Source organism: Podarcis erhardii (genome assembly GCF_964252035.2).
Source record: "Podarcis erhardii genome assembly, chromosome: 1".
NCBI classification, from domain to species: domain Eukaryota; kingdom Metazoa; phylum Chordata; class Lepidosauria; order Squamata; family Lacertidae; genus Podarcis; species Podarcis erhardii.
In genome coordinates, this window is record NC_138497.1 from 58,477,406 (window position 1) to 58,504,130 (window position 26,725).

At 38.3% G+C, this 26,725-nt stretch overlaps 1 protein-coding gene across 5 annotated transcripts in view; it reads right to left on the bottom strand.

Moving 5' to 3' along the window:
* Positions 1–780: 780 nt before the first annotated feature.
* CAPRIN1 (cell cycle associated protein 1) overlaps positions 781–26,725 on the bottom strand; it is a 34,427-nt gene continuing 8,482 nt past the window's right edge. For 2 of the 5 annotated variants that reach the window (XM_081834883.1, XM_081834882.1), the window contains exons 3-19: positions 21,411–21,473; positions 20,964–21,050; positions 19,695–19,933; positions 19,495–19,577; positions 16,583–16,717; positions 15,568–15,620; positions 15,397–15,483; positions 12,749–12,904; positions 12,104–12,212; positions 11,607–11,668; positions 10,797–10,907; positions 10,388–10,537; positions 10,030–10,183; positions 9,343–9,537; positions 8,388–8,488; positions 6,591–6,654; positions 781–5,191 (exon numbers count right to left, since the gene is read on the bottom strand). In XM_081834883.1, the coding sequence (XP_081691009.1) occupies positions 5,127–5,191; positions 6,591–6,654; positions 8,388–8,488; positions 9,343–9,537; positions 10,030–10,183; positions 10,388–10,537; positions 10,797–10,907; positions 11,607–11,668; positions 12,104–12,212; positions 12,749–12,904; positions 15,397–15,483; positions 15,568–15,620; positions 16,583–16,717; positions 19,495–19,577; positions 19,695–19,933; positions 20,964–21,050; positions 21,411–21,473 (1,914 nt within the window). In that variant the 3' untranslated portion in view covers positions 781–5,126. The remainder of the gene's footprint in view (positions 5,192–6,590; positions 6,655–8,387; positions 8,489–9,342; positions 9,538–10,029; positions 10,184–10,387; positions 10,538–10,796; positions 10,908–11,606; positions 11,669–12,103; positions 12,213–12,748; positions 12,905–15,396; positions 15,484–15,567; positions 15,621–16,582; positions 16,718–19,494; positions 19,578–19,694; positions 19,934–20,963; positions 21,051–21,410; positions 21,474–26,725) is intronic. The other 3 variants (XM_081834886.1, XM_081834884.1, XM_081834885.1) reach the window with 3 other exon arrangements.

Sequence of the window (26,725 nt, forward strand, 5' to 3'; positions counted from 1 at the left end):
TGACCATCAGTTCATTTCACTGCAGGTGAAATATTATGCAGCTTCTCTATTCAGGCATTAACACCCTGAAACATGGGTTTCGTTCACATATCCACTTTTACATTAACTATAGTGTTGTGAGTGTCTTCTCAATTTAATTAAAATCAGTTCTGGAGCCTAGTTTTAACTAGCATTATCTTTTGAAAACTTTGTACTTAATAAGCTAGAGTTTTGACTCTTCTGAAAAAGTAGACTTGTGTCTATAGTAATTACTCTGAAGACGGGTGGAGAACCTGTGGCCTTTCCAATGTTGCTCAGCTCCAACACCTATCAGTCCCAGCCAGCACGCTCAATGCTCAGGAATGATGGGAGTCTCAGGTTTCCTGAAAATACTAGGTGTACCTAATTGCCTGTCTACATTTACATTAGAAGTGTAGTCCCATGTCAGATTCCTTTACTATACGCTGAAATTTCACAACTGTGCCAGCAGTGTTATTTAAATATTACCTGACTTTCACCCTAAAATTATAGGATGGGTTGTGATTTAAAATACATTTAGAAGTTTTAAAAAACTTATTACAAAAATGCAATCACAAAATTTAGGTGAGAAATTATGCAACCACATGCTTCTTCTTTGCACACACACCCAGTTGTGTTTAAAACCAGGCTTCCTTCCTTTCTGTGATCTAGGATGCAAATTATCTGTACTGGCAGAAGTTCATTTGGAAGAAACTGGTGGCGAGATTTCAAGTAAAATCATGATTGCTGGTGATGTCAGTGTGAAAATAATAAAGCTTATAATAATTTAAATTACATTGTTTTAATGAAAATCCCAGTTCTCACGCTTTTCCCATACAAGAACTACAAAATAAATGCCTCATTGGGCTGGAGCAGTAAAAGGCAATGGTTCACCAATCTGATCTGCAGTCAAAAGTGCAGAATACAGCTGCATAGGCACTAATTTCAATTTCTTCCAGGAACGTCCAAATTAATCACTACTCTCAAATCTCTAATTTTGAAAATTCACAATATTTGCATAGATATATTATTACAAGCTTGGCTTTGAACAATTCTAACACAACATGCAATTTAATAGTCACATTAGGCAACAGTCACAAGAGGGGCAACTTACTATACTTTTAATGTACTACTGTAAGCACCTCTTCCTATCCAAATGAAGTGTGTCATTTTTAAAAATGAAGATTGTACATTAATTAAAAGAATGCTAAGCTGATTGCAACAGTAAACTTTGTGTGGGTGAAAAGAGATGAAGAACATTACAATGGCAACACCGAAATCACAGAAAAGGCAGGCAAGGTTTTAAAATGTAATTTCTGTTAAGTGGCAATAGAAACAGGAATGACCCAACACACATTTGAATGTACTGGTGGTATTTAACAAAAAGTAGAATACCAGAGAAAGATGCAGGGCAAAGCTTTGAAAGTTTTTTTTAACACCAGTGGTATTTTAACATACACTGAAGTTTAGGAATGTAGGCTGCAGTGGAATTTTTTAAAAATATACATCCAGAGTGTTTGATTCTAAATGTCATTGTTTTTTAATAAAGTCATCAGCTTAAAGGTACTGCAGTTAAAAAACAAGGCGCGAAAACACCAAGGCAGACAAAACAGTTCCATTCACTTAATGTCTACAGATTTTACACATGAGCACTTTTCCTTAGTCTCATATGCAAATATAACTCCTACATTGCCTTCAATATGTATTTGATTTCTGTTAAACTGTTTGCCCCACTTTTAACACCATTCAGATGCAGAAAAAGTAATAGGAGGGACTCAAACTGCTTTTCATCTTGACTTGTGAGAAAGGTCTAGGAGGATGTAGATGAACAGTGAATCAATCATGAAGACTGAACACGGAAATTCTATTTTGATGATAAAGCAGTAACTCTAGAATGGGCACCACAGACAGACACACCTTTCTTAAAACAATTCACAAAACATCTGTAGATCTCATTACTAGAGACTGTTGTGAAGGGCAGTAGTTTTGCCAGATTAAAAAGGAATTAGCAAGTGTATTATTGTATCAATATATTAGTTAAGAGCCTGAAGATCATAACTGAACTTTTGGATCCTGAAAAATAATGGGAGGAAAACACTATGGTTGGCATCTGCCTCTCTCGGGAGAAGCACTATCACATGTCTTTTTGATGGCTGGTCACGGAAGAGGACAGGATTCTAACATACAAAGTGATGATCTGAATAAGGCAAATAAATACATCTAATACTGCTCCTAAGTTGTTTGAACTGTAGCTTTTCTATCACAAATAGGCCTCTATTAAATAGTACTTCACTTTTTTCCAAGCTATGAAGGTGGATGACAATTTCCTAATTCAATATAATCATTTAAGATCCAGTGATCATAAAGATTACCACCAGTGAAGTCAAAACATCACCATGTTGGTCTCCAACTCAGGGGTTGCATCCAGAAGTGGAACTCTATTAATTGTACACTTCAATGGACAATGGGGAGGTGATGGTTTGATTATTCCTCTTCATGCCCAGCAGCCTCCTATGCACCCTGCAAATCTGCTCCAGAGGCTTGGATGACCCTTTGGAACAGAATGGAAGGTAACAATTAAGGAAAGGGGAAATGAAAATTCTGTTTCCCTCCCTTTAGCGGAAGCGTCCATTACGGTGATGTCCCATCGGCAAACAAAATAGATACAACCCAATGCCTTCTGGTTATGTTGAGTCAATATGGCGAACATAAGGAATCGATAATATTTAGAAGAGTAGAGCTCAACTTTAAGAAGTGTACTTTAGTTTGATTATATTCAAATATAGAAGAGATGAAACACTGAAAAGTTGGCAAAGTAAAACAGTCAACAAATATTCCTCAAATTGGTTTTCCCAATCTTCTCTGAATTATTCCGTAACATTGAATGAGAATCTTAGTGCTGTGTTTTGTTTTTAAATACAGCAAGGGATTCTGGCCTTTATAGCTACAATATTGGCCCTGAAAGTACAAAAATAGTTGGGTAAAATCTAAGAAGCCAAAGAGGGAGGTTAGCAGTATTTCCAAAGTATTCAGAATGTATGGCTTGATTGTGTTGCATGGCTCCTTACAGCCAAAGCTTGCAAAAAATTGTGTAAAATAACCACAAAGCATGCTATTTGCATAATTCATATTTGCACAGCTTTTCTAGTAAAAATTGGGTGTGTGGTTGTGTGTATAATCACACCACAAATTTCTGCCTATTTAGTTCCTAAATCTGAACCTTTGGTTTCAGATACTGTACCAACCTGTTAAAAGACTTGCTTAGCTGTATAAAATGGATGGGGGTCACTTTTTAGAAATGCAAAAATGCTACTTGTAAGTACTTAGTAATTGCAACCTAGGGCAACCTCAAAGATGAAAGTAGGCAATTCTCATGGTGATAGCTGAAGTCTTTCTCCTTTCTAGACAAATGGAGGTGGGCACAGATGCTAAGTAATTTAAGAAGAAACCACTACTTGCCAATCAGATTTTAAAAATCTCTTCTCTTTTTCAGTTCAATTAACTATATCCATGAAACAAAAACAGTCTTAAAAGGGGATCGGCACCAATACAAAAAGGGCACTGTGCACACAGAATCAGCCTTCTGCAAATATATTCCCAAATAATTCAGAAACTCTTGTTCAGTGGGTTCCATGGGCTGGACTGCTACATTCAACAGGTGCCATGAATACAATTCTCACTACCAGCTCAAACTTTTATGTACAGCTCATGAGATGGCTTGAATGATCAGCTTCAACAGTCTTCAATTTGGGGGGGGGGCAGAGAAAGAGAAAGAGAGAGAGAGAGAGAGAGAGAGAGAGAGAGAGAGAGAGAAAGGGAGAGGGAGAGGGAGGGAGATGACTGCATCTCCTCAGAAGATAAGTTTCAAGACTCCACAGAAGATAATACACCTGAATATCTTTGAACGTTAACATTTAAAGTTCTGGGAATGTGCTTCTGAAGTTTCTGTTTCCCTATTACATTTGCAGTAGTCACTTAAGATACGTTAAAGAATACATTTTTTTATAAACATGTTTTATTTATCTTGCTTAAATCTGTAACTGCTGGCTGTAATTTCCCTTAAAGGGGAAACCGATCCAAACACATACTGGTGCTTTTCAAAAGAGAGCAATTTAAAAGGGCAGCAGCAGGGATTTGAGATTTCTTAAAACCTTCAGGCTGCAAAATAGAAATAATGTAACCAAAAGTGTTATGAATATCCATTAATTCCCATCAGTACCGACATCAGTTATTTGGGGCAATAATACAGCAAGATCAAGTATCAGTGGCAGACAAGGGGGGAAAATAAGGAAAGATAAGAATACCAATCCTTACAAATGTCATTGCTATCCCAGAAATGTGTTCAGGAGAGAATTCTTTAACACTTCACATTGCAAACAAATGTGGCCATTCAGATTACATCTTCTATTTCTTACAGAAAAATTTAAAGTGCCAATCAAAGCCTAATTCTGGGTTTACACAATTATATCAACAGCTACACAAACCAATTAATGCATCCCTGTCGTCACAGCAAGTCAGGCCTAATAAAAAAAATGCTGTAACTAAGGGTGTGCCCTAAGCTGTCCATCAGCTTATTAGTTGGGGTATAGGCATCATTTATTATGCATCACAGATGTTCAGTGCTTCAGTCTAACAGAAAAAGCTGAAATGCAGTTGCTCTGTCAAACCACAATTCGCTTCTTCCATCTTCCTTTCATGGAAAAGTTTAAATACACCAATTTTCTGAGTAAAACATTTAGGGATTTAGATATTTTTATCCGAATTTGCTGCAGCACTATATAATGTCAATGGAGTCAGTGGGGTTATTTCTGCCTGTTCAGTTAACTATGGAGATTTTCATAACCCTAAAAACTGCCATTTTTGCTTTTAATCAGAGCAAGGGTAAAAATTCTGGATCTCATGTGCAAGGCTCAAGATGATGCTTAGGATAGAACATGCAGAGTAAACGTCGTTTCTTTCCATATCCAGGTATAAAGCTGACAACTGTAGTCTTGTCTTTATGGGCAATGAAAATAATCCCTTTACTATGAACTTCCTATAAAGGAGAACCAAGAGATAACTCTTCTGGAACATGTATGGTACACTGGCCAGTGTGTTTTTGGCGTTTAAATGTAATCCTGTGAATTAGTTTAATTCACTTGCTGAGCATTCATTTGAGGCATCCCTCTGTTGGGTCTTGGGGGCCCTCCACGACCTAGAAAATAAAAATAGCATTTTATTTTTGGATCAAGTGAGATCCTTTAATAGTCAGAATGGCTGCCTCTCTAAAGTCTGGTCCCCTACTATGTTTGTCTAATAAATGCCTAGAGACAATAAGAAGAGGAATGATACCTATTCGCTCACCAGGTGAAGACAGGCTCTGAATGTACACAAACTTACTTTCATCAGTCTTAAATCTAACCTTTGTTCCAAATGCCCACCAATCTACCACCAATAAGCCATAAACTATATTTCAGTGGCACCTGAGCACAACTACAAAGTGCTATTGAAATGTAGTAACTGAATAGCAGTATTGTATACAGTTCTAAAACAAAATATAGTATAGACAATTGCTAGTGTGCTGATCAAAGAGACTAAAAGGGCAGTATCTGGTTAGAACAACTTCCAGTGGTTCTATTTCATAGTTCGGTACATCAAAGCAATCATAAGAAATTCCTGTAATTCACTTTCGTTCAATGGATTTTCTGGAAGGATTTAATGAGATTTAGCTATCTTTTTTGCCTCATCTTACATCCATTTTCAGCTGGTGCACTAAAAAATGATTGGCTTATATCCACTCAAGAGCAGGCATAGTGCCAACATGTAGAGTCCCTCACCCACAAGACTAAAGAGCCCTTCCTCCCACCAAGTATGCATACATTGGTGACATAAGGGGGCACTGCAGGGAACTAAATACCTGTTTATGTGCTTCCTATAGCACCATCCAGCTTCCTTCTGCACATCCTGTGCCCAAACTGGCAAGGGAAATTTGGGGTGGGGTGGGGTAAGAGGCTCTACTGAGCCCTCTGGAATGAATTCTTGCACAAGGAGTACACCCACACTTGACTGAACTGCAGCCACTGCTTTGCTTATTTTCCAATTGCAAACTATTCTGTACATTTAAGTATAAAGCAGCAAACAGAATAAAGTTGTAAATATGTATGCTATTTACATGCGAAACTGAGTAGGTCTTTTTCAACAGATTCCATCTGGATACAAGAATATAGCATCTTATGTAGCTGAAAACAGAATTTCTGAACAGGCTACAAATAATGCAAGATCTTTATTGAAATCCAAGTAGCAATAGCAAAATACAAAAGCAGACACTATTGGAGCTTGCCAAACATTTTTCACAGCAGAATTACACACCTCACAATTGGGTAAGCTTACATTTTCAACAGTTGCTTGGGCAAGGAATAAAAAGCAACCTAGTAGCCTTAAATAAAAGCCGAGAAAGGAAGTTTAACAATATACAGATCAAAAATCAAATTCATGAACAACTTTCAACAAATGTCTACAACAGTTAAACACATGGGAACTGAAACAGCTGAAAGTCTGCAACTCCTAAGAACCTCTCTACAGATTCAATCAGAGATTCACCACTTGAATATTACCTCGAGGGGCTCCCCGAGGACCACTTTGTCCAGAGCCACGCTTGAAATTCTGTTGATATCCATCCTAGAAAAAAAGATGACCAAAGAGAAGTGCAACAAGTTTCATTAAAATGGTTTTAAAAGTTTGTCATTTCAGTATTTTATTTCAGGATATACCATATTTTTCGCTCTGTAAGACGCACCCGACCATAAGACGCACCTAGTTTTAGAGGAGAACAGGAAAGAAAATATTCTCTCCCTCTCTGCGCAGCGCCCCTTCAGCGAAGTGGCAGGAGAAACGGAGCCCCTTCCATTTCTCCTCCCGCTTCGCTGAAGGGGCACTGCGCAGAGAGGGAAAGCTGCACAGCACCTCTCCAGCCAAGTGAAGCCAGGAGAGCAAGAGGGATCGGTGCGCACCGATCCCTCTTGCTCTGCTGACTTCAGTGAAAGCTGCGCAGCCTGCATTCACTCCATAAGATGAACACACATTTCCCCTTACTTTTTAGGAGGGGAGTGTGTCGTATAGAGTGAAGAATACGGTAATTTTTGGAAATCCCTGTCCAGGATTCAAATGGGCATATGTGCTATTTCAGTCACACCCTTAAAAGCCATTTCAGAAGATTGGGGGACAAGGGGATGCAGCTAAAGAGAAAGCCATTAGCACCCTTCCTTTCTTGTGCACACATAGAAATGCTTTCTGTTCACACATGGGGCAGATGGAATTCTGGCCCCAGGGAATCAAAACCCAGAAAATGACAAGTTGGAATTTGAACGCAATATTGCAATGTCCCTAAGAACAGAATTCTAGTCAATCTAGAACAAGAGACTTGCAATGTTGCTCAGGAGGGGTGTGGTAGGGGGAGAAGACAAGAATTTGGAGTGGTGAAAGAATACCTTTTTTCTCAACTTCCACCCATCCCCGGGTGATCCTATGCCGTTCCATATAGCACTAGGCAGCTGCCCACCCCAACCCACAGTATTTTATAACTATTATTTGAGGCAGGAGAAGAGAAGCACAGGCATCTTTTTTCATTTCCTTCCTCCTGAGAAAGCCACCACTTCGCTTAGGGAGAAGAGTTGGGCTTTTTAACCGCACAGCACTCATTCCCTCCCAACTTGAACCCTCTGCAGCTCCAGGGCACTTACTATATGCTGCCAGGGGCTTGAGTAGGCCAACTTCCTATCTCTGTCTGCCCTCTCCCTCCCTTCAAATGACACACTTTCTGTGTCTCAACTCAACCAGAGGTATAACTGGTAAGATTCTCAAAGGCTGTTGGACCTTTGATGGGAACCTTTGGCTCTCCAGATGCTGCTGAACTACAACTTCCATCAACCTCAGCAAACATGGCTATTGGCTAGGCATGATGAGAATTGTAATCCAAAAACATTTAGAAGACCAAAGCTCCCCCACATCTGCTCTAGACCCTCCTCTCTCTTAGCCATTAGCAGTTCAAGTTCACAGATTGCTGTCAGATATTTTGGGGTGGCTCAAGTTAACAAACTGCCTTATATTTGGCAGTATAATTCTATACTTCTACATACTTGAGTTATGTAGAAACTTCTCCCTTATTCTTTGGTGAGCTCATTTTGCTTCTCAGGAGCAAACTTTGCAGACTAGGAGGCAGAAAGTATATAGGCAGTGGCCTATTTGTACCCAATGAGAAAACTGTTAACCAAGAATTTCTAAAAGTAGATTTTATCTTTAGGTTAAAAATCAATCCAAATATTAATTTCTTATGCAATGAAACTTTTATTAAAATATGCATTTTCTCAAGCATTATAAACTAAGGAACTCCTTCCACTGTCCCATCAACTTACCCGCTGGTAGGTGGAATAGTCGCGAGGAGCACTGAATTGTGCCTGTGTGTAACCACTATTTGGAGTGTTGGAAAATGAAGGGCGGTAGCCATCATAACCTCCTAAAAATCAGAGGGGAAAACTAATTGAAAAGTATTGCATACCTTATAAAGGATATATGTATATATTCAGAATAAAACAATATTCAATTTAAGGAAAAAATATTCTGTATTAAAGAAAGCAATCCAAAGGTCATCTAAGAGATTGAGAGAGTAAACACACTGGAAGGAAAAATTTCAAGCTGGTAAGCTTTCAGTATAGACATTGTAGTTGTAGTCCAATATCATCTTGGGACCCAAGGTTAAAAAGCACAGTGACAGGCTTTTACAATGTAATAATGTGCAGCAGAAAAATACAGTATGCATCACACCTAACCCTTCCTGATACAAAGTAAGTGGATACACGTTTAAACTGCACCTGGGCTCCTGGGCACTATTCATTGTCTTCAGTTTTGTTCAAGACTTCACATTGTGTGTAATATATATTTAGCAATGTCATTATTTAAAGTGATTTAATAAATGCAGGCACCAAAATAAAGAATCCCACCAAATGCCATAGTCTGAATAAATGAAAGACTTGCTTTTGTAAGCCAAGGAAGTAACAAGCCCTGAAAAAGATGCAGCCATTTAGCAGGTTACAAAAATGGAAAGTCAGTTTCATACTACATCATGTTATGTTTCCAGTCAAACAACTCCATTGTTAGTTCATACTCATAGCTTGCTGTCATGTAATTTTTACTTAGTCCCATATGCACTAATATTATAGCAGAGCAAAAGCAGCAGCAAGCTGACCACTCTGTAGTATATTAAATAAAATAAAAAAATCAAAGCATGCCACTACAATGCTTAAGCTTCTGGACAGTTTGCATTTCTGGAAAACATTCAGAATTAGTCTCAAAAGGTTTTTAAGTTTTTACCTCTAAACCCATTGGCTGGTCCCCTGTATCCATTCATTAAGCCTCGAGTGCCGCGTGATCCACCACGAGACACTCCTCGGCTGTTATAATAAGGCTGACTGTTACGTGGGAACCCAGTATTCTGTTGTGGAGGCTGCTGGTGGTTACCTGCCACTTGATGGGACTGGTCCGGGGAACCATGGTAGGTGCCAACCACTAAAATGAAGAGAGAGAGAAGAAAGAAGTGCAAAAAGCTTGAATTTACTTATAATTCCAGTTTCCTAAAGACTCAAATAATATCAAGCTAACTCACCAATGAACTTTGCTTAAGAGCCACCAAGTACGACAGTAAATGTTTACCTACCTAAAGAAAGATTGTTTGCAGAATTAAATTGAACATTGCAGTCTAAATACCCTGATCATTGAGAATGCTCTCTGGATGTCCTTTGGCATAACCACACAGATTTAATTTGATAGTGCTTAACATTTGGGAGGTGAATTTTTATTTCATGTAGTGCATAAATGTACCAAACTGCACTTTTCTCCTAAGTCCCTAAAAATACTATAAAACTTCCTTCCACCTCACCATACATGCTTGAAATGCTACTTCAACAGCATCAATCAAGATATGCTTTGTTTGGTCTACATTATCTTGAAAACTTATCTTTTCAGAATGAAGCATTTAAGTTCTATCTTTCACAAGTTTACCTGTCTGAAGCTGCTGTTCTTGCTGAAGTTCCGATTGCTCTACTTGGTGAGGCTGATTGGAGAAAGGCTGGCTGTAACTGGTCTGGTACTGATTTTGTTGCTTTAAAGTTTCTGGCTCATTGACAGGAGGAACAGGTGCATTCATGTTAAATACCTATATGAGAAGTAAATGAGAACCAAAGAGATTCAATATTCTGAATAAATTGATAAATTACCACGTACACTTTGCAACTTTTAGAAAGTTAAATGTCTTGGAAACTATTACTACTGTCCACGGTACAATTAACCATTATGTAATCAAGATGCTGACTTCCAAATGTTTTGCAGTCTATAATAAATATGATTGTTTAATACTTACTGTCTGCATGGACTGGAATGGAGCTGCATTAACATTTATTCCGCTGCTATGCAAAGGTTTGCTAGAGGCAGCCTGAAATACCTGAGGCTGGGATGCAGCTGGAAGAGGCGATGATGTTGGTGTCTGATCTGCACTTAAGGTTATTGAAGCCTGCCAAATAAATTTCAATCTGATGTTAGCAAGCCATGAATCAACTTCGTGTGATATCATATTATAAAAGCATAGGTAACTGATGGCCAAGCGTTCCCAAGACAAGGATAAGCTAAGATCCCTACTTATCTAACACTTATTATCATGCTCTATGTCTTTGAGATATGGACCTAAGTATTGTCCCTCTGCACTATACCCATATACAGTTACACTGAATCAGTAATGTCCCTCCTCCCCTTGCCAAGCAAAATGAACTTGCCTGAATCTGGTCAATTGATTCTTTCTGAGGCCGTTGTTCTGTTGAATGAGAAGGCTGATACATGGGCTGGGATGCTGTATATCCCTCACTTGTGGAAGAAACCAAGGGGACCTGTCAAAGTTTTAAAATTAAGCAGATACTCCTGCCAGGGCCTCTGGGTAAATTTCTTGCTATTAATCTCATATGGTTTTACTGACATCTGCACTAACAACATTCTTTTGCTCAGTTTGACAATTACCTTTAGATTACCTTTAGTATTCATTTCTCCCAGTAAACAATTACAAGTTTTGCCAAAAGTTTTATTTTGCAAGTTTCCATCACAGCCAGATGAAAAAAAAAAAACATTTTGCTAAAATTTTGCCACATTTTAGTATCTGCAGAACTGCATGCAAACATAGATGTTTATGCTCCTGAGTGCAGGCTAATACTAATTTCAAAATACTTGGGCCTAGGATAAGGACTTTCACATGATGAGGGCAGGAATAGGCCTCAGACATTCCTGACAACACACAAATTAAGAGCTTGTTATGAGCTAGGTGAACTGAGCTTATAATACACACATTAATCATCAGATACAGGTGTTTCTTTCAATTCCTTGTGGGTTGGGAAGAAAACACTGATAGGCAAAACGTTCACATGGGGACTCCTGAGGACAAATCCCAGGCCCAAACATGTAATAACAGGAATCTTACAGAGCACCAAAAAACTGATGTGCCTCTGGCTTGCCTATGCCGACTGGCAGCAGCTCTCCAGGGTTTATGGGGAACAGAGAGGAAATTCAGCCAATAGTTGTCCAGGTACAGTTCTTACCTGTGTGGCTTCAGGTTGGACAGGAACCTGGGTGGACTGCGCAAGCCTTGATTCAGTATGAACTGGAAATACAGTAATATTACCCATAATAAAATAGTGTGTGTATGAGATGTTATCTGAACTACTGTCTGTTTAATATAAGCTTATACATTTCTGCTGTAGAATACTGCATTGAAATTAAACATTCGTTTTCCACATAAAACCTAATAGCTGCAAGCACAGCCTCAGATTGTATCCGATTTTTTATTAATCAACTACTTGCTCTTTGTTCAGTATTTACAAGCCTGCCATCAAACAGACTTCACTAGAATATAAAAATTAGTTCACATCCTACTAGCCTCACTTGAAAACCTAGAAGATGACAAATGTTTCTACCAATCAACTCCCTTGACAATAATGCACATTTCTAGATTTAGATTTCTGAATTTTTAGTAACTTAGTAGTTCCAACTATACCAAAATCTTACTCCAACTAGATATTAATTTGATTTTACCAACCTGGAGGGCAAACCATCTGGGGTATATCCAAGTTTTGTGCTGCATTCATAGGCTGAGCTGAAACAATAGCAGGGTCGAGGGCCTGATTCTCAAATTCCAACATGGAGTCCTAGATAAGTAAGACAAGATTCAAGCAAACTACACAAGAAACAAGATCCCTTCAAAAGTACCATATATACTCGAGTATAAGCCAATGTTTTCAGCACATTTTTTATGCTGAAAAAGCCCACCTTGGCTTATACTTGAGTGAGGCGGGTGGCGGCGGCGGCAGAGGGACGAGCGACCCGAAAGGAGCCCTTTCTTGCCGCTGGTCCCGCCACCTCTCACAAGGGCAGGCACAGGAGCCACGGTTGGGAGAGGTGCTGCGCTGTGCCTTTCGGGCTGCTTGTTCTTCCTCCGCCGCTGCCGCCACCACCAGGTTTGTGGTGTCAATAAGTTTTCCCAGTTTTTTGTGCTAAAATTAGGTGCCTCAGCTTATATTTGGGTCGGCTTATACTCAAGTATATACGGTAACCAGCAAGCCAGCCAGGGCTGACCTCTCTGAATTAAATGAATGCAAGTGAAATGTGCCCAATTTCAACTGGACTGTAATTCCCGAGAATCCCTTTTGACCAAATCCAACTATGAATAAGGAAAATAACATACCTGCATGAAGTTGTAGGGGCCTTGCATTTGTGCCATAAGGTCCTGTACTCGTTGTCTCCTAACAAGAGGATCTGCTTGAGCCACAGCAGTAAGCATATGGGCATCTGGAACTGGAGGAGATGTAGCCTGTGGCTGTTGCTGGAGCGAATTTACCACCTACATCAGAAATGGCCAACACTGAGAGTCAGTCTGTCAGTTTCAGCTACTGGCCCACTATTATTATCACAACCGCTAAACTGGATGTGCAAAATATGATATGTAAAAGAATGCATTTCCTGCAAAGGAAAGCATTCTCTTTTAAAAATGAGTGTCATAACTTAGTATCGCTGTTTGTTCAGCTTCACTAAAGATAGAGAAGTGAAAGTTGGCTGTAGTGAAAGTCGAGGGCACTAACACCTGACAATCCACCACTGAAACCCCTTTATTGTCAGCATCTATTTTGCTCACATGCTTTTGATGTTGATTGGTAATATAATGAATAATGTTAATTTTAATCCAGACTGACAAATAATCTAATGGGTTCTGCTTGTGTTCAAGAATCTTTATCAAACATTCCCACTCATCAGTTATTCTGCAGGAATATGAGGAAAACTGGCTCTGATGTTGTGCACAGTATATAAATGCAGTTCTTTCCTCTGCAAGAATATATGTTGCAAGATCAAAGCAAAAAGGGAAATGTATCAACAGAATTAATGTGTGTTCCTTGAAAATATGTAAAATGTGCCCATGCGTTTTGCAACTGCGTGCATGCATGCTGCTTTTAGAATGCAATTGCATTTTGACATTTGAGGCTTTGAATAGCTGTAAGGCAAGGCTTGACGTTCAGTTGTGCATTGAATTATTTCCATTCTTCAAGAAAGATTTCAAAGTTCTTTTTGCCTTTTGCAGAATCAGGAAATATTGGACTGGAGATACTTTATTTTAAGGAACTTTATACTACAAATGCCTGTGGAGAAAATGGAAGGTGAAACTTGAGCAGTGTTACTAATAAAGTTGTTTCCACAGGAAACAGGTGTTCGTGTGTATAAGTTGCTCAAAGTATATCTACAATTAGCCCTATAGCATCTAAAGCAGTGATAGGAAATTTCTGATTCTCCAGATGTTGTCCCAGCAAACCCAGCCAGCATCGCCCACAGTCTGGGACAATGGAAGGCATAGTCCAGCAACAGCTGGAGAGCCAAAGGACATTCAACCCTGCTCTGATTAAACACTTGTGGTGCCACAAGTTAGAGGCATTAAGGCAAGCAATGCAGTTTTAAATAGTCAAGGAATCACCAGCATTATCCAATACTTTCAAATTTTATAAGATTGAACTCCAAAATAGAGTGGACTTCAAAACCTGGTTATCCCAGAACCAACATTTAAAGTCACATCATGGCTCAAAATGCACTGGTAATACTGCTGTAGTAATGTAACTTGTACATATATTTCATTGCACTTTTTATTCTATTTAAATTTAGCTCTTTTTTGTCTACTAATGCAGACATTTGGGGCTAGGTTTCCTGCCAAAAGGTTTTCTTCTAGTGCTAGAAAGTTCTGAGTGTTTCACTGAGCATGCAGAATCCATATGTGAGACTGCAGAGACCATGAAGAATTAAAATAGCTTTAATATTCTTATTATCCAGAATTTCAAGTGTAACATTTTAATCTCAAGAACAGGAGAAACCCACACACACACACACACACACACACACACACACACTTACAATCTTAGGTAACAATTCTTCTTTTTTAAAAAACTATTTCATTTGATAACCATCAACATTTATCACAGATAGCCTGGCAACTACAAATGTTAAATGCGTGTGGCTTTTAATGATATATTGAAATTCCACATAAAATGCTGCATCCTGGCTTTAAGGTAGATGAACAAAATGTTACAAAGTCTACTTCAGATAGTCAACTGACAGATGCACCATCTCTTCAAAGGCTGAAGACAACTGTGGACAAAGCTGTAAAAATTACAATTAGTTTATATTCTAGAGTTAGAGTGAACCAATGTTTTATAGAGTTCTACCATTCTGAAAACATCTGTTCTCCCTAATGGATGGGTTCATTCCAATTTGTTAATGGAAACTATCTTAGGACAAACAGCATGCTGTAATTAGTCTTCCAATACCAGCAATACAAAGACTCCTGGAATATCAATATAAATCTCAATTACACTATTTTACATATGGGAAGGTTTAGTGACTGTAGGAGAAAATTATAAAGCAGCAGTAGAGCGTTTAATAACAGATATAGGCTTGGATCCCCTTCCTGCTCACTTCAACCCCCTGCTCAATCTAAAAAACTACTTCTAAGTCTCAGATTCTACAGAAGAATGTCAGAAGTAGTACTGAGAGCTACAGAGGAAGTGGGATACTGGCAGAAATAAGAGGATGGAACTTGTATAAACACCTTTGTATCTGAGCCATTTTCTTCGAACTTGTCAGTCTACTTTTAGTTGTGTACTAGCTTATGAAATGTGATTTAGTTTACATACTGAATTTTCGAAATTAACTGTGGGCAATAGCTAGCACTGACAAGGGGACTACCAGCTCAATCATGCTAAAAGACCACAATTCTCTTTAGATTTACAGCTGCATTCAAGCTACGAGGGAATGAAAACAGATTGTAATGTTACCTAAACATTCAGAACACCTTACCTCAACAGTTTCAACTGTCCACTCATCTACCTGTTCCTTCTCACTACTGCTGAACTGAGTCTCTGCCATGAACTGTCTGTTTACATACTAAAATAAAAGTGAGAGAGTACAACAGTAAGACAGTAGCATTCATTTTTAAAAGGTGCCTACAATCTTTCCACTGTTTAGTACCTCTGTTGATTCAACTTCACTGGGTTCAGTGTATTCTTCCGTTGGTTCTGGCTCTAAGAGGAAAATACATGATTTTAGGTAATGCTATACTGAAACATAATACATAACTTTTAGTTTACCGTTACCTTACAATTTTAATTTACTATTAACAATTTTAGTAGAGAAACATTCATACAAGAAACCACTTTTTGCAGTGTTCTGAGCTTATATTTGGTGCTTTTGTTTGCTATTTATTTGGGGGTTTTTATTTTGAAGCTTTTTCAGTTAATTTGTTTTTGCGACTGTGTGGATCCCAGTTCAGAAATTGATTGATTGATTGATTGATTGATTGTGTGACTGCAGAAATGTATAAAAGCCCCCCCATCCAAACAATGACTATCATCAGTGCAGGTAAGAAATTTTTTTATTTTTATTTTTATCATCTACAATACTGTTTTATTTATTTTATAGTACAGTATGTTGTTTATTGCTTTCATTTGATGGATCAATGGTCTCGTAAGATAGTAAAATTCATGTTAAATTGCTGTTTTAGGGGTTGTTTTTGAAAGTCTGGAACGGATTAATCAGTTTTGCAATACTTGCTATGGGAAAGCACGCCTTGGTTCTGGAACTCTTTGGTTTTGGAACAGACTTCCGGATGTTTGAGAACCAAGGTACCACTGTAGTTAAATTTTAAGTACTTAAGAATTTAGTATGCATACAAGACGAAGGTTGGTCATAATAAGCACCCTGTAAAGGAAACATACCCACACTACAAACTTTATCTGGTTTAGAGAACTACAGGTTGTTTGGGGAAAGCCATAGAAAGTTTTTTTAAATCAGTTTAAGTTTGTAGGATACATATAACCAGTTACACAAGATTCTAGTTTTGTTTTCCATGGCCGGCTCCAATAAAATAGTAAAGGTTTCAGTAAGCCTATAAATCTACTGAAGTTGCAATTCTATGCACATTAACTTGGAAATAAAACACATTAACAAGCCTAGGATTAGGCTCCAAATATATTTTTTTAGTTACCAGTTTCTGCAACAGCATCTTCAACTGTAGGTGCAGACACCGTCTCCTCTTCTTCACATAATCCATTCTGCTGGTTGTGAGTGTCAAAGTAACTTGTTTGAAGAATACGTTCAATAACTTCTCTTAGGGCTTTATCTGTTATAAAAACACATATATTTTTAAAACTGTTTCACCCACTAAATACCTGAGCATTTTAATTTTATCAAATTATTTTATTATTATAACACTAACAAAGGGCATTGCAGATACCTTGCACTACCTACAGCACAATGATCTATTTTGCAAATTTCTGCATTGTTTATTTTTAAATAAGGACTTTACTTAAGATGAAAGTCATTGTATGTAAATCCAAATTCTTCAAGAATAAATTTGTGTATCAATGGATGATGCACACACAATTCAACAAATTAGAATTTTGGCTCTTCAGTGTTTCTGGAAGTTTAAAACTATCTAAAGCCTACATGCAGGAATAAGAACTGACTTGTTAACTTTCACTAACATGAGAATGGAAGAAAGGCACATGATAGAATAAAAACGAGAATTACTTGTCTAAAGGTTAATGTTAATCTTACCCACTGAAATCAATGGCTCCGAGTAACGTAAGTACATTGCTTTCAATGGGTCTACTCAAAGTATGACTTGGTCAGGTATTATCCTAAGTAGCCATGCCACATATTAAAATAGGCAAGGGCAAAAATAAATCATCTGAAGAGAGAAAAGGAAACAGAACCTCTACAGAAGAATGAGACAATTTTTCTGTGGTGTTAAATGGTGCAATTTGTCTGTCACTGAAGCCACAGGTGTATGAAGTATAAGAAAAAAACTGATAGGCCAAGCTCAAGCTTAAATAGAGGAACTGAGTAGTCAGGACTAAACTAAGGTCTCAAGTAGGTAGAGGATCCCAGTAAATGTCTGTAATGAACAACATTTTGAGAAGGGTGTGAACTTGTAGCACCATGCAAGACAACAGGTACTGATAGGTATTTGTATACTATTTTGACAGATAAAGCAAAACAGGATCAGCAGAGAAGAAACAGCATTTTTTGCAAAGAAAGGATATGGACAATGGACATAAACCTACAGGAACCTCTCAATAGAAAGGACTTTGATATGAAGTGATCACAAATTCTAAGGTATACACTTTACTGATGATCCTGAGTGAAGAGGAACACAGCAAACCTGCTCAAATATGTGGGAGGTAACTATTCGGTCTTGGTCAATCAGACCAACATGCAGTACGGACAGTCGTCTCCACTGAAATGCTACCTTGATGCTCGCCAAAGGCAAATTCAAAGCTCTGGGTGAAGTGACTACATGTTGACACTTGAAAAGGACAAGAAGTATATGCCTAGCAATGATATAATTGTAACTTGAGTATGCTTTTGCAGGTGGGATAGGAAGGCACAGGGGCAAAAAATTATCAGTTGCATCTGAACAATCTTGACAATTCTGCCAAAAAATGCCATGGCATAATAAGCAGTCTAGGGATCGAACAATCCCCTAGACATGATAGGCACCTATTGTGCATTTCCAAGGAACAGAAAAAGCTGTTGAGTTCATATTTCTAAGTTCCAGCCTTCCCCAAGGATTCAGTAGAAGCATGTATGAGTGATGCATCCCTGCAAAACTCTTAAGACATCTTATAAATAAAATGTAGACAGAGACAGCAATGCAGAAGTGTTTAGAAAGTTGTGTTCAAACCAACAACTGTTCACTTAATACCAAGTTGAATTTTCCCAGTTAAAGTGGCAGACAGAAGGTTTAAGACACAAAAAGAAATACATTGTGACACAAAGCACTTCCCCCACTGAGACAACAAAAGGAGAGAGCTCCTTCAATGACAGGAAGCCATAGCATTCAGGAGAGCAGTTTCCATACACAGAGACAGTACCTCCAAATAACACTAAGTAGTAGTGTTCAGCAACCACATGTACTGTGTATTTATGTCCTGTCTGAGAGCTATGCAGATCACTCATGAGACCTAGCATAGCAAAATTAGCAGGTCATCCTATAGGTGGCTTAATCTAAACACAAACATCCTGGACTCAATTTTACATATGCACTGCAAATTAATATTATGGGAGATAAACTATGATCTCAATCACTAAACCAGTAACTGAAACATGAAAACTATTTAAACCTAGATTATTAAAATGACAAACAGTTTCAACACACAAGTTGTACCCTTTAAACAAAAATAGCTTAGATAAACTTTTAATGATAAAATTCCTCAGCAAATATGACTAAATATAGTGATTTAAATACACTACTCTTGATTTGGTTTTTGATTACATACTTCCAAATATATCTTCTACCATAGCTTCTTTCAGCCACTGTAACAGTTAATTATTTTTGAAATAATGTTCTCCACTCCTTTAACTGAACAATTCTTCAGAAGGCTCTGGATTTATATAATATACCAACTATGACTGTATACAGCAATCCCATACCTTTTATGTATGACCACATTGCACTTAGGCATCTGTATGCTGTACATGGGAGATTCCATCAAACCATCTGAATCTAGTTTCTTTTAGTGTATTTGCTGCAAAATTTTGCTACAGCTATCAGTTACTACTTGATAGGCCTGTGAAATTATCTGTTTTACTACGTCAAATGAAACTTTGAAAGGCTTTTTTGCTAACCCAATTTCTGGAAAGCAAGTGTTGCTAAGCGGTCACAAAATACTGATGAACAAACGGAAACCAGCAATGGTTTTCATTAAGTGCTGAGTAAGGTTACATGATAATAGAATACAATGTGCTGTAAATTAGCATATTGTCAGCTATTCAGCTACTATATAACCACTGACACTGGAAATAGCATGTAACAGAATCATTGTGAATACTCTAAAAGCTTGGTATTTGAAGTGCTACTTTAGATCTAATGTTAAGAAAGATAAACATACTTACAAGTTGTTCCACATACAGGCTTTTCCTTCCCTTCCAGTAAGTCCCACAGATGAATTGATGCCTGTTCATACTGTTCACTCAACCTTCAACAAAAATATTAATGGAAGCATAAGATACCTCAAACATTTGCAAATGTTGCAAAGGAGATTAATTGGATTGTTTCATTAACCATATCAGAATCATTCTGGCAATCACAATACCTCACATTCATGTCCCGTTCAGGTTCAACTAGCTTGTAAAATTCATCTAGTGTTGACAGTTCCGTCTCTGTTAATACCGGCACTCCATTTGTTCCTTGCTTTAGGTCATTTCGCACTTCATCGTCACCCAATTTGTCCAAAATAAACTGCAATTCAAGTACTGTTTTTAAACGTTTTTGCTCAGCTTCTTCTCTCATTAGTTGTTCCCGTCGAGCTGTCTTCTTTATTGTTTTTTGAATCTAGTAATAAAGTACACTAGGGTTAACAATTAACTGTGACCAGTTTAAACTGTTACCCTCTCTTCACTTATGAATGAACAAAAAGTAAAATATTCCCAGTTTTATCAGCATTTCAAATATTCTCAATGTTTCCCAGAAAGTTTTATGGAATGTGGACAAACAGGTATGCCAGCTGTCTTTCTCTACTTCCATTCTTCCCAGTCCATTGCTGAAGTCCTCCACTCCCCATCATCTGTGGTTTACCACCTTTCTAGAACTGTATCTCTGCCTCACATACTGCACTGCAGCATCATGCACTATCATCTAAAATAAGACTGAAGCATAATGGAACCAGACTGCTGGAACTTATCAAAAACGTCTAAAGAGATTCTAGAAAACCTGTTTTAATATCTGCATAATGTATGTGAAGACTACATAGGATCACAGACATTTTTAATCTTTCAACGTTTGCGATCTCAACAATAGAAGAAAAATCAACTTTTGACTCATGTTGTCCTCCTCTATTCCTTCTTTTCAGCAGAGCTATGCCAATTTAAAACAACAACAACACCGGATTAAAGGAAAGGATTTATCATGATTTAAAATGTAAGAAAAATCAGCCCAACACTGCTACTACATACATGAAAGATGGGGGGGGGGATTTTATCCACATCAACCATATTTTAGGAACGTCATTCACAGGTACCACATTCATTTTGACCAACAGCACAATCCTAACTAACCATGCCTACTCAGAAGTCCTACTGAAATCAATAGGCCTACTCCCAAGTAAGTGGAATCAGGAGTGCAGTCTAAAACGTTAAACATGAACAGAGAAAAAAAATCTCCCTGTCCAGTTCACAAATCACGGTCAAACCATGGCTTGGGAACATGGTGAGTGCTCATTTTATTTCACCTTGCTAAAATGATTCCCTTTTCCACTTCCTGATTCACAGTAGTCAGTTTGCCATGACACATAAAGCAGTTTGTTGCCTCTATGCAGCCTGTGCCCTAAGTGTCGTCTGAACTGAACCATCAACTTTTTACTTACATCCTGGCTCAGGGCCATGAAACTCCTCTGCAGTTCCTTAGCAAATTCCAGGTTATTACTGACTTCTTGGTGCTTGGACACAGCATCCTGGGGGAAGGAGGAAAATTAATGTTGCCTCTTTTGAAGTTTGAAAACTTGGAAGACTTTCCCAGCTTTAATCCTCAAAAAAGAAATCTACTGTACGCTAGTCTTTACTTTAGTGTATAGACTTTCCTCCTAGTCATTTGCATAGAATAGTTCCATATTTTCCCTAATGGCAGAGTGTGTATAGATATGGTTACAATGCACCTCCGCTGAATATAATAGAATATAATAATATAAAGTACTGTTATTAAGGTCTCTCATTATCCATGATAATGCAACAATTAGAACAGAATAAAAGAACAAGGGCTAAAAGAAGCCAATCTCTTATGAAAAATCTTTCAATATCTCAGTCAAAACATTTACCAACTGGTCTTGGTTAAGGCGTTCTCCTTTGTTCATTCGATCCTGATAATCATCAAGTTTGCCCTGTAAAGAAAGAAAAAAGTTTCACAATATATATACCTCAAACAAATTTAAATGGAACTGACTGTTATATACTTTATAGAACACAGAAGTCCAGTTTTCCATGTTCCCTTGTTTAACAGGAGAAATCAAGTGAAATTATTCAGAGAGAAAATATCACAAGAGTTTTCTGAGATTAGGTATTTATTTATGAACCACTAGAATACATCTGGTAAACAAACAGTACTAGGATGACATTTGTATTATTTCTTAAAATATAATATGCATTTTCCCAATTTAAAAAGAAAAACAGCTATACTGTAACCTTAAAGGGAGTAGACATGTACCGTAAGATCAAAGTTTAAATGTTTATCTGACCATGCAACATTGTATCGAACTGCTGAAATAAATGAGTTATTTATTAGCTGCTTTTCAGGGCCAGGATGTTATAAAGCAACATACAAAGAAAAGAAAGGCAACATAACAGGGCAGTGTGAAGCACAAACAGATACATACTGAATTAAGCACCAAAGTTCTCTTATAGAAACGCAACAGAAAAGGATATGGTGCTATTCCAACATTAGTCCCATTAAAATCAATGGTTAGCACTTAGTATGACTTAGCTGGATATTACCCTTAAGTTTTGAAGGAGTTACCGAATGCCAGAAATTAAAGAGACAAACAAATATTAACTGGAAGAAAATTCCACAACTGTGGGGCCACTACCAAGAATGCTCTGTATCATGTGTTCGCCACCCTAGCAGGATAACTCAAAAGCTGATAAAATTATTGAAGTTATATAATTCAGGCTGCAATCCTACACAAACTTACCCAGGAGTAAGCCCCATTCCATTCAATGGTGTTAGCTTCTGGGTAGCCATGTGTAGGCTTGAGCTTACAGGCTTTATAGAATAGTTTAAGGAACACATTACATTTGTTTGTTTTAACTTGTTCCACAACTTTTTGAGGGTTTTTCTTCCGCTTTCCATTTTTAGCAATTCTTTGCAATATCCAACTTGTCATATGCAAAGTAGACGCATTGAAATAAAAGTTACTAAAGTTGCTTACGTCCACAGATTTCAACGCGTCTTTGTCTGATATCACCCATCCTTCCCCACACAAACACACAGATTCCATATGCAACATTCACAACACAGAGAACCTCAAGCATTGTACCTGCCCAGGGGATTATTATCACACAAAGCAGTTTTATGTAGGCTCCTTATAGGACCAGTTATATTAAAATTAATCATTTTGCTTTGAGTAAGAAATACTGTCATCTAGTTCTTTTCTTTAGGGTAGTATACTGTAGAATCATGAGTTGCAGGAAGTATCAAAGGTCATCCTGTCCGACAAAGCAAAAATCCATTACCATAACATTCCTGATAGGCAGCTAGCCAGCCTCTGCTTTTATCTTAAAGGAGAATCCATCACCTCCTGAGACTATAGTAATGTAAAATGTTCTTTCTATCATTTAGTCATATTTTATTTCTAATTTGATTCTAGTGGTATAGGTTCTACTTCCTTGAAGTGACAGAGAAACAAATCTGCTGCATCCTTTATGTGAATGTCCTTCAAATATTTGATTTTTGTATCACCTCTTAAACAGTCACTTGTTCACCCAATTTCTTCAACCATTCCTTCTATGACTTGGTGTCCAAACCCCTCAACTTATTTATCCCCCTTCTCTGGACATATTCCAGTTTGTCAATATCCTTCTTAAACTGCACTGCCCATTATCAGACTTAGTATTCCAGATGAGATCTGATAACGGCAAAATAGGGATACCACCACTTTTCATGATCTGGACATTGTAAAATTGTTTTAGCCTTTCAAACAGCAGTTTTGTGCTGGTGACTCGTTTTTAGCTAGATCCTAATCCTAATCTACGTACCTTCATGGTGCTTGCCAGATGTTGAATTGTCCAACACCAATCATCTCTGACCACAGGACATGCTGATAGAAACTAGAGTCCCAACAACACTTGGGGGCATTACATTGGCTATCCATAGAATCTTTTTATACATACTATTGTTAAACTAGGTTCTACCTACCAAAATACATGAATTTTTTCACTGTTGCCAAGGGTCAGCTCTAGAGTAGCTCTTCTTTTTGCCTGTTCTTCCATCTTCTGGAAGATCAAGTTGTCAACCAAGTTTCATTCTTTTAATAATCTGCCAGTTAATATTTATCCTCATTCCAAAACATTTTCAACTATTAACCTCCTTTCTTGAAATATCCAAATGCGCCTTACTAGTCCTGAATGACTCCTTCCAGTTTTGATAAAACGGTGCTGTATCCTTTCACTAATGTAGGTTTGCCTATTCCAAAAAGTGAAAATCCAGACAGATTTATTTTTAGTGCTGAGCTTTTTTTAGTTTTGCCCGAAGTTGTGGCTGCAGTATTTCAGATGTGTCCGGACATTTGGCAACCCTAACTAAAGAGAAGCCTCTTCCACTCATAGATCCCAGTCTTCAGATTCAGGAGAATAGCACTTTGTTAGAAAAGTAATTCAAAATCCAGAGGAATGAATCTGTTTGTGCAGACTTTTGTATAATAATTTGCAAAAGCTCATTCTCAGTATCTTTATGGTCTGCTGGTTTACACACAACTATCTGTGTGTCCTTATTCACTGCTTCTTGTGCCATATGCTAACTGTGATACATTGTGGCACTGAACTGTACTTCTACCTCTTGCATAGGAACTCACAAAACACTGAATTTCCCTCTTATTAAGGACTTCCTCTCTGCATTGCTGCAAATTATTGTACTTAAAAACAGTGTATCAGGCAATAAATTTCAATTGTCCATGGGAACTAATCAGCAAGATTACCAATTCAAATAATCTAAAAATGAGTGTTCCATGTGCCTTCATTTCAGTGCTTTTTGTAGACCAATTGTTCTCAAGATGCCAGGTCTAGCCTTTCTGCAATCCAGAAGTGAACATGTAATAAATTTTGGACTTCTGCTTTCTGAACAACAGCTATCTCTCCTCCACCCCACCCCCACCATGCTACAAGGCAAATCTATTTGGAAACGGAAGAAAGTTTCAAAGGCAATCTGGTACAGAGGGCCTGTCATTTAAAGAAAAATGCTTAACTTTCACTAGGCGTGCTAAAATAGCTCTTGGTATCCGAGCTGAAAATGTGTCAATAACCATAGTATACAAACCTGTTGTTTATGAAGACACTCCTGGTTTGTACTATTAACTGTACTCAGTGCTCATTCACACCTAGACTGTGATTAAAGCCAGGATGAATTTGTAGGTGGGTAGGTAGGTACAGAGCAGGTAGACTATTTTGCCGCACCACATGTGTAATACAGCAAATGCAGTATTTGCGGAAGAGACTGGAGAAAGCATGCAAGCATGCAGCAAGATCCCCTAATCATGGTTGTAAAGTAAACATTTTACATCTGTATGAGGCCAATAACCTAGTACAGTGGTAGCTCGGGTTACAGACGATTCAGGTTACAGATGCTTCAGGTTACAGACTCCGCTAACCCAGAAATAGTACCTTGGGTTAAGAACTTTGCTTCAGGATGAGAACAGAAATCGCGCGGCAGCGGCACAAGGCCCCATTACCTAAAGTTGCACCTCAGGTTAAAAACAGTTTCAGGTTAAGAATGGACCTCCAGAACGAATTAAGTTCTTAACCTGAGGTACCACTGTACAGTGGAACCTTGGTTCTCGAACGGCTTAATTGGCTAACAAATTGACTTCCGAAAGGCAAAAACCCGGCAGTAAGTGTTCTGGTTTTTGAACGTTTTTCAGAAGCCGAATGTCCAATGCGGCTGCCAGCTATTGTTTCCAGGGCGCCTGCCCCAATTGGAAGCTGTGCCTTGGTTTTTGAACGTTTCTGGAGTCGAATGGATTTACGAAGTGGCTTAAGTTCGAAACCAAGGTTCCACTGTAATGTAGTACAGTGGTACCTTGGTATACAAACTTAATCCATTCTGGAAGTCCGTTCTTAAACCAAAGGATTCTTAAACCATGGCGTGCTTTCCCATAGCAGCGGGGGACTCAATTTACAAATGGAACACACTCAACATGTTCTGCTTCCAGGCAAAGTTCACAAACCAAAACACCTACTTCCGGGTTTGCAGTGTTCTTAATCCAAGTTGTTCATAAACCAAGCTGTTCTTAAACCAAGGTACCCCTGTAATATTATTTAACTCTCCTACTACGTGTCCTATGAGTACACCTAGCCGCTCCACTTTTAGAAGAATTTTAGGAACAAACAACTATACAAATAAAATGATGAAGAATCCACAGAGTCTCCCCCTCCTGCTGTGACCAGCTCCCCTTCCCCATGTCTCCTAGAACTTGCAGAGAAATGAAACTGGAAGAGCAGAAGGTGGTTGTGCAGAGACGCAGCCTGATACTTCATGGGAAAGACCCTGGAGAGGAGGCATCTTAGTAGACACTAGGAAAGTAGGGGCCTTTAGTCCTCGCAACTACTTCATCAGAGCAAGACCTCCTAGAAAGCGTTGCTGAGACCACTAGGCCTGAGCTGTGATTTGTTTCCTTGAATATTTAACTGCACTGGCCTCAGGTGATTTATCATTTGTGTTGCTGACTCTAGCCTTGACAGTTGATTACACCCAATTCTCTCTTTTCCATTGGATTCCAGTGTTTAATGTCTGTAACAGGTGGATTAGGACCAACAAATTGAACCTTCATCCAAACAAGACAGAGGTGCTTCTGTTCAATAGATAAACCAATCTATGATAGGAATTCATCCTATTTGCATGGGGTTGCATTCCCATTGAAGTTTCAGGTATCTAGTCTATGGTAGTTCTTGATCCAGCTTGCTGAGATGTCAGGTGTTGGCAGGCGTGCCTTAACCATCCTAGCTGGTGTGCCCATTCCTAGAGGTGTCCAATGACACACACCTTCAATTATATCCAGATTTACTATTGCAATGCACTCTACATAGGCATGCTTCTGAAAAGTGTCCAGCAGCCTCAGTTGGTGCAGCCTGCAGCAGCCAGATTTTTAAGCACAGCTGGTTCATCCCACAGCTGGGATCATCTTGCTAAAATAGCTACACTGGCTTCCAAGTTATTTCTAGGCACAATTTGAAGTGCTGGTCATAACCTTTGCAGTCCTAAACAACTTAGAACAAGGATGTTTGGTGGATAGCCTGTCCTTGTCCCCCATTGTTCAGATCTTCTAAAGAGGCTTCATTGAATCACACCAGTTTCCAAGCTGTAGAAATGAGAAAGGGCATTCTGCTGCACCTGAAGTGTGTCATTCTCTCCCTTCAAAAGCAGATA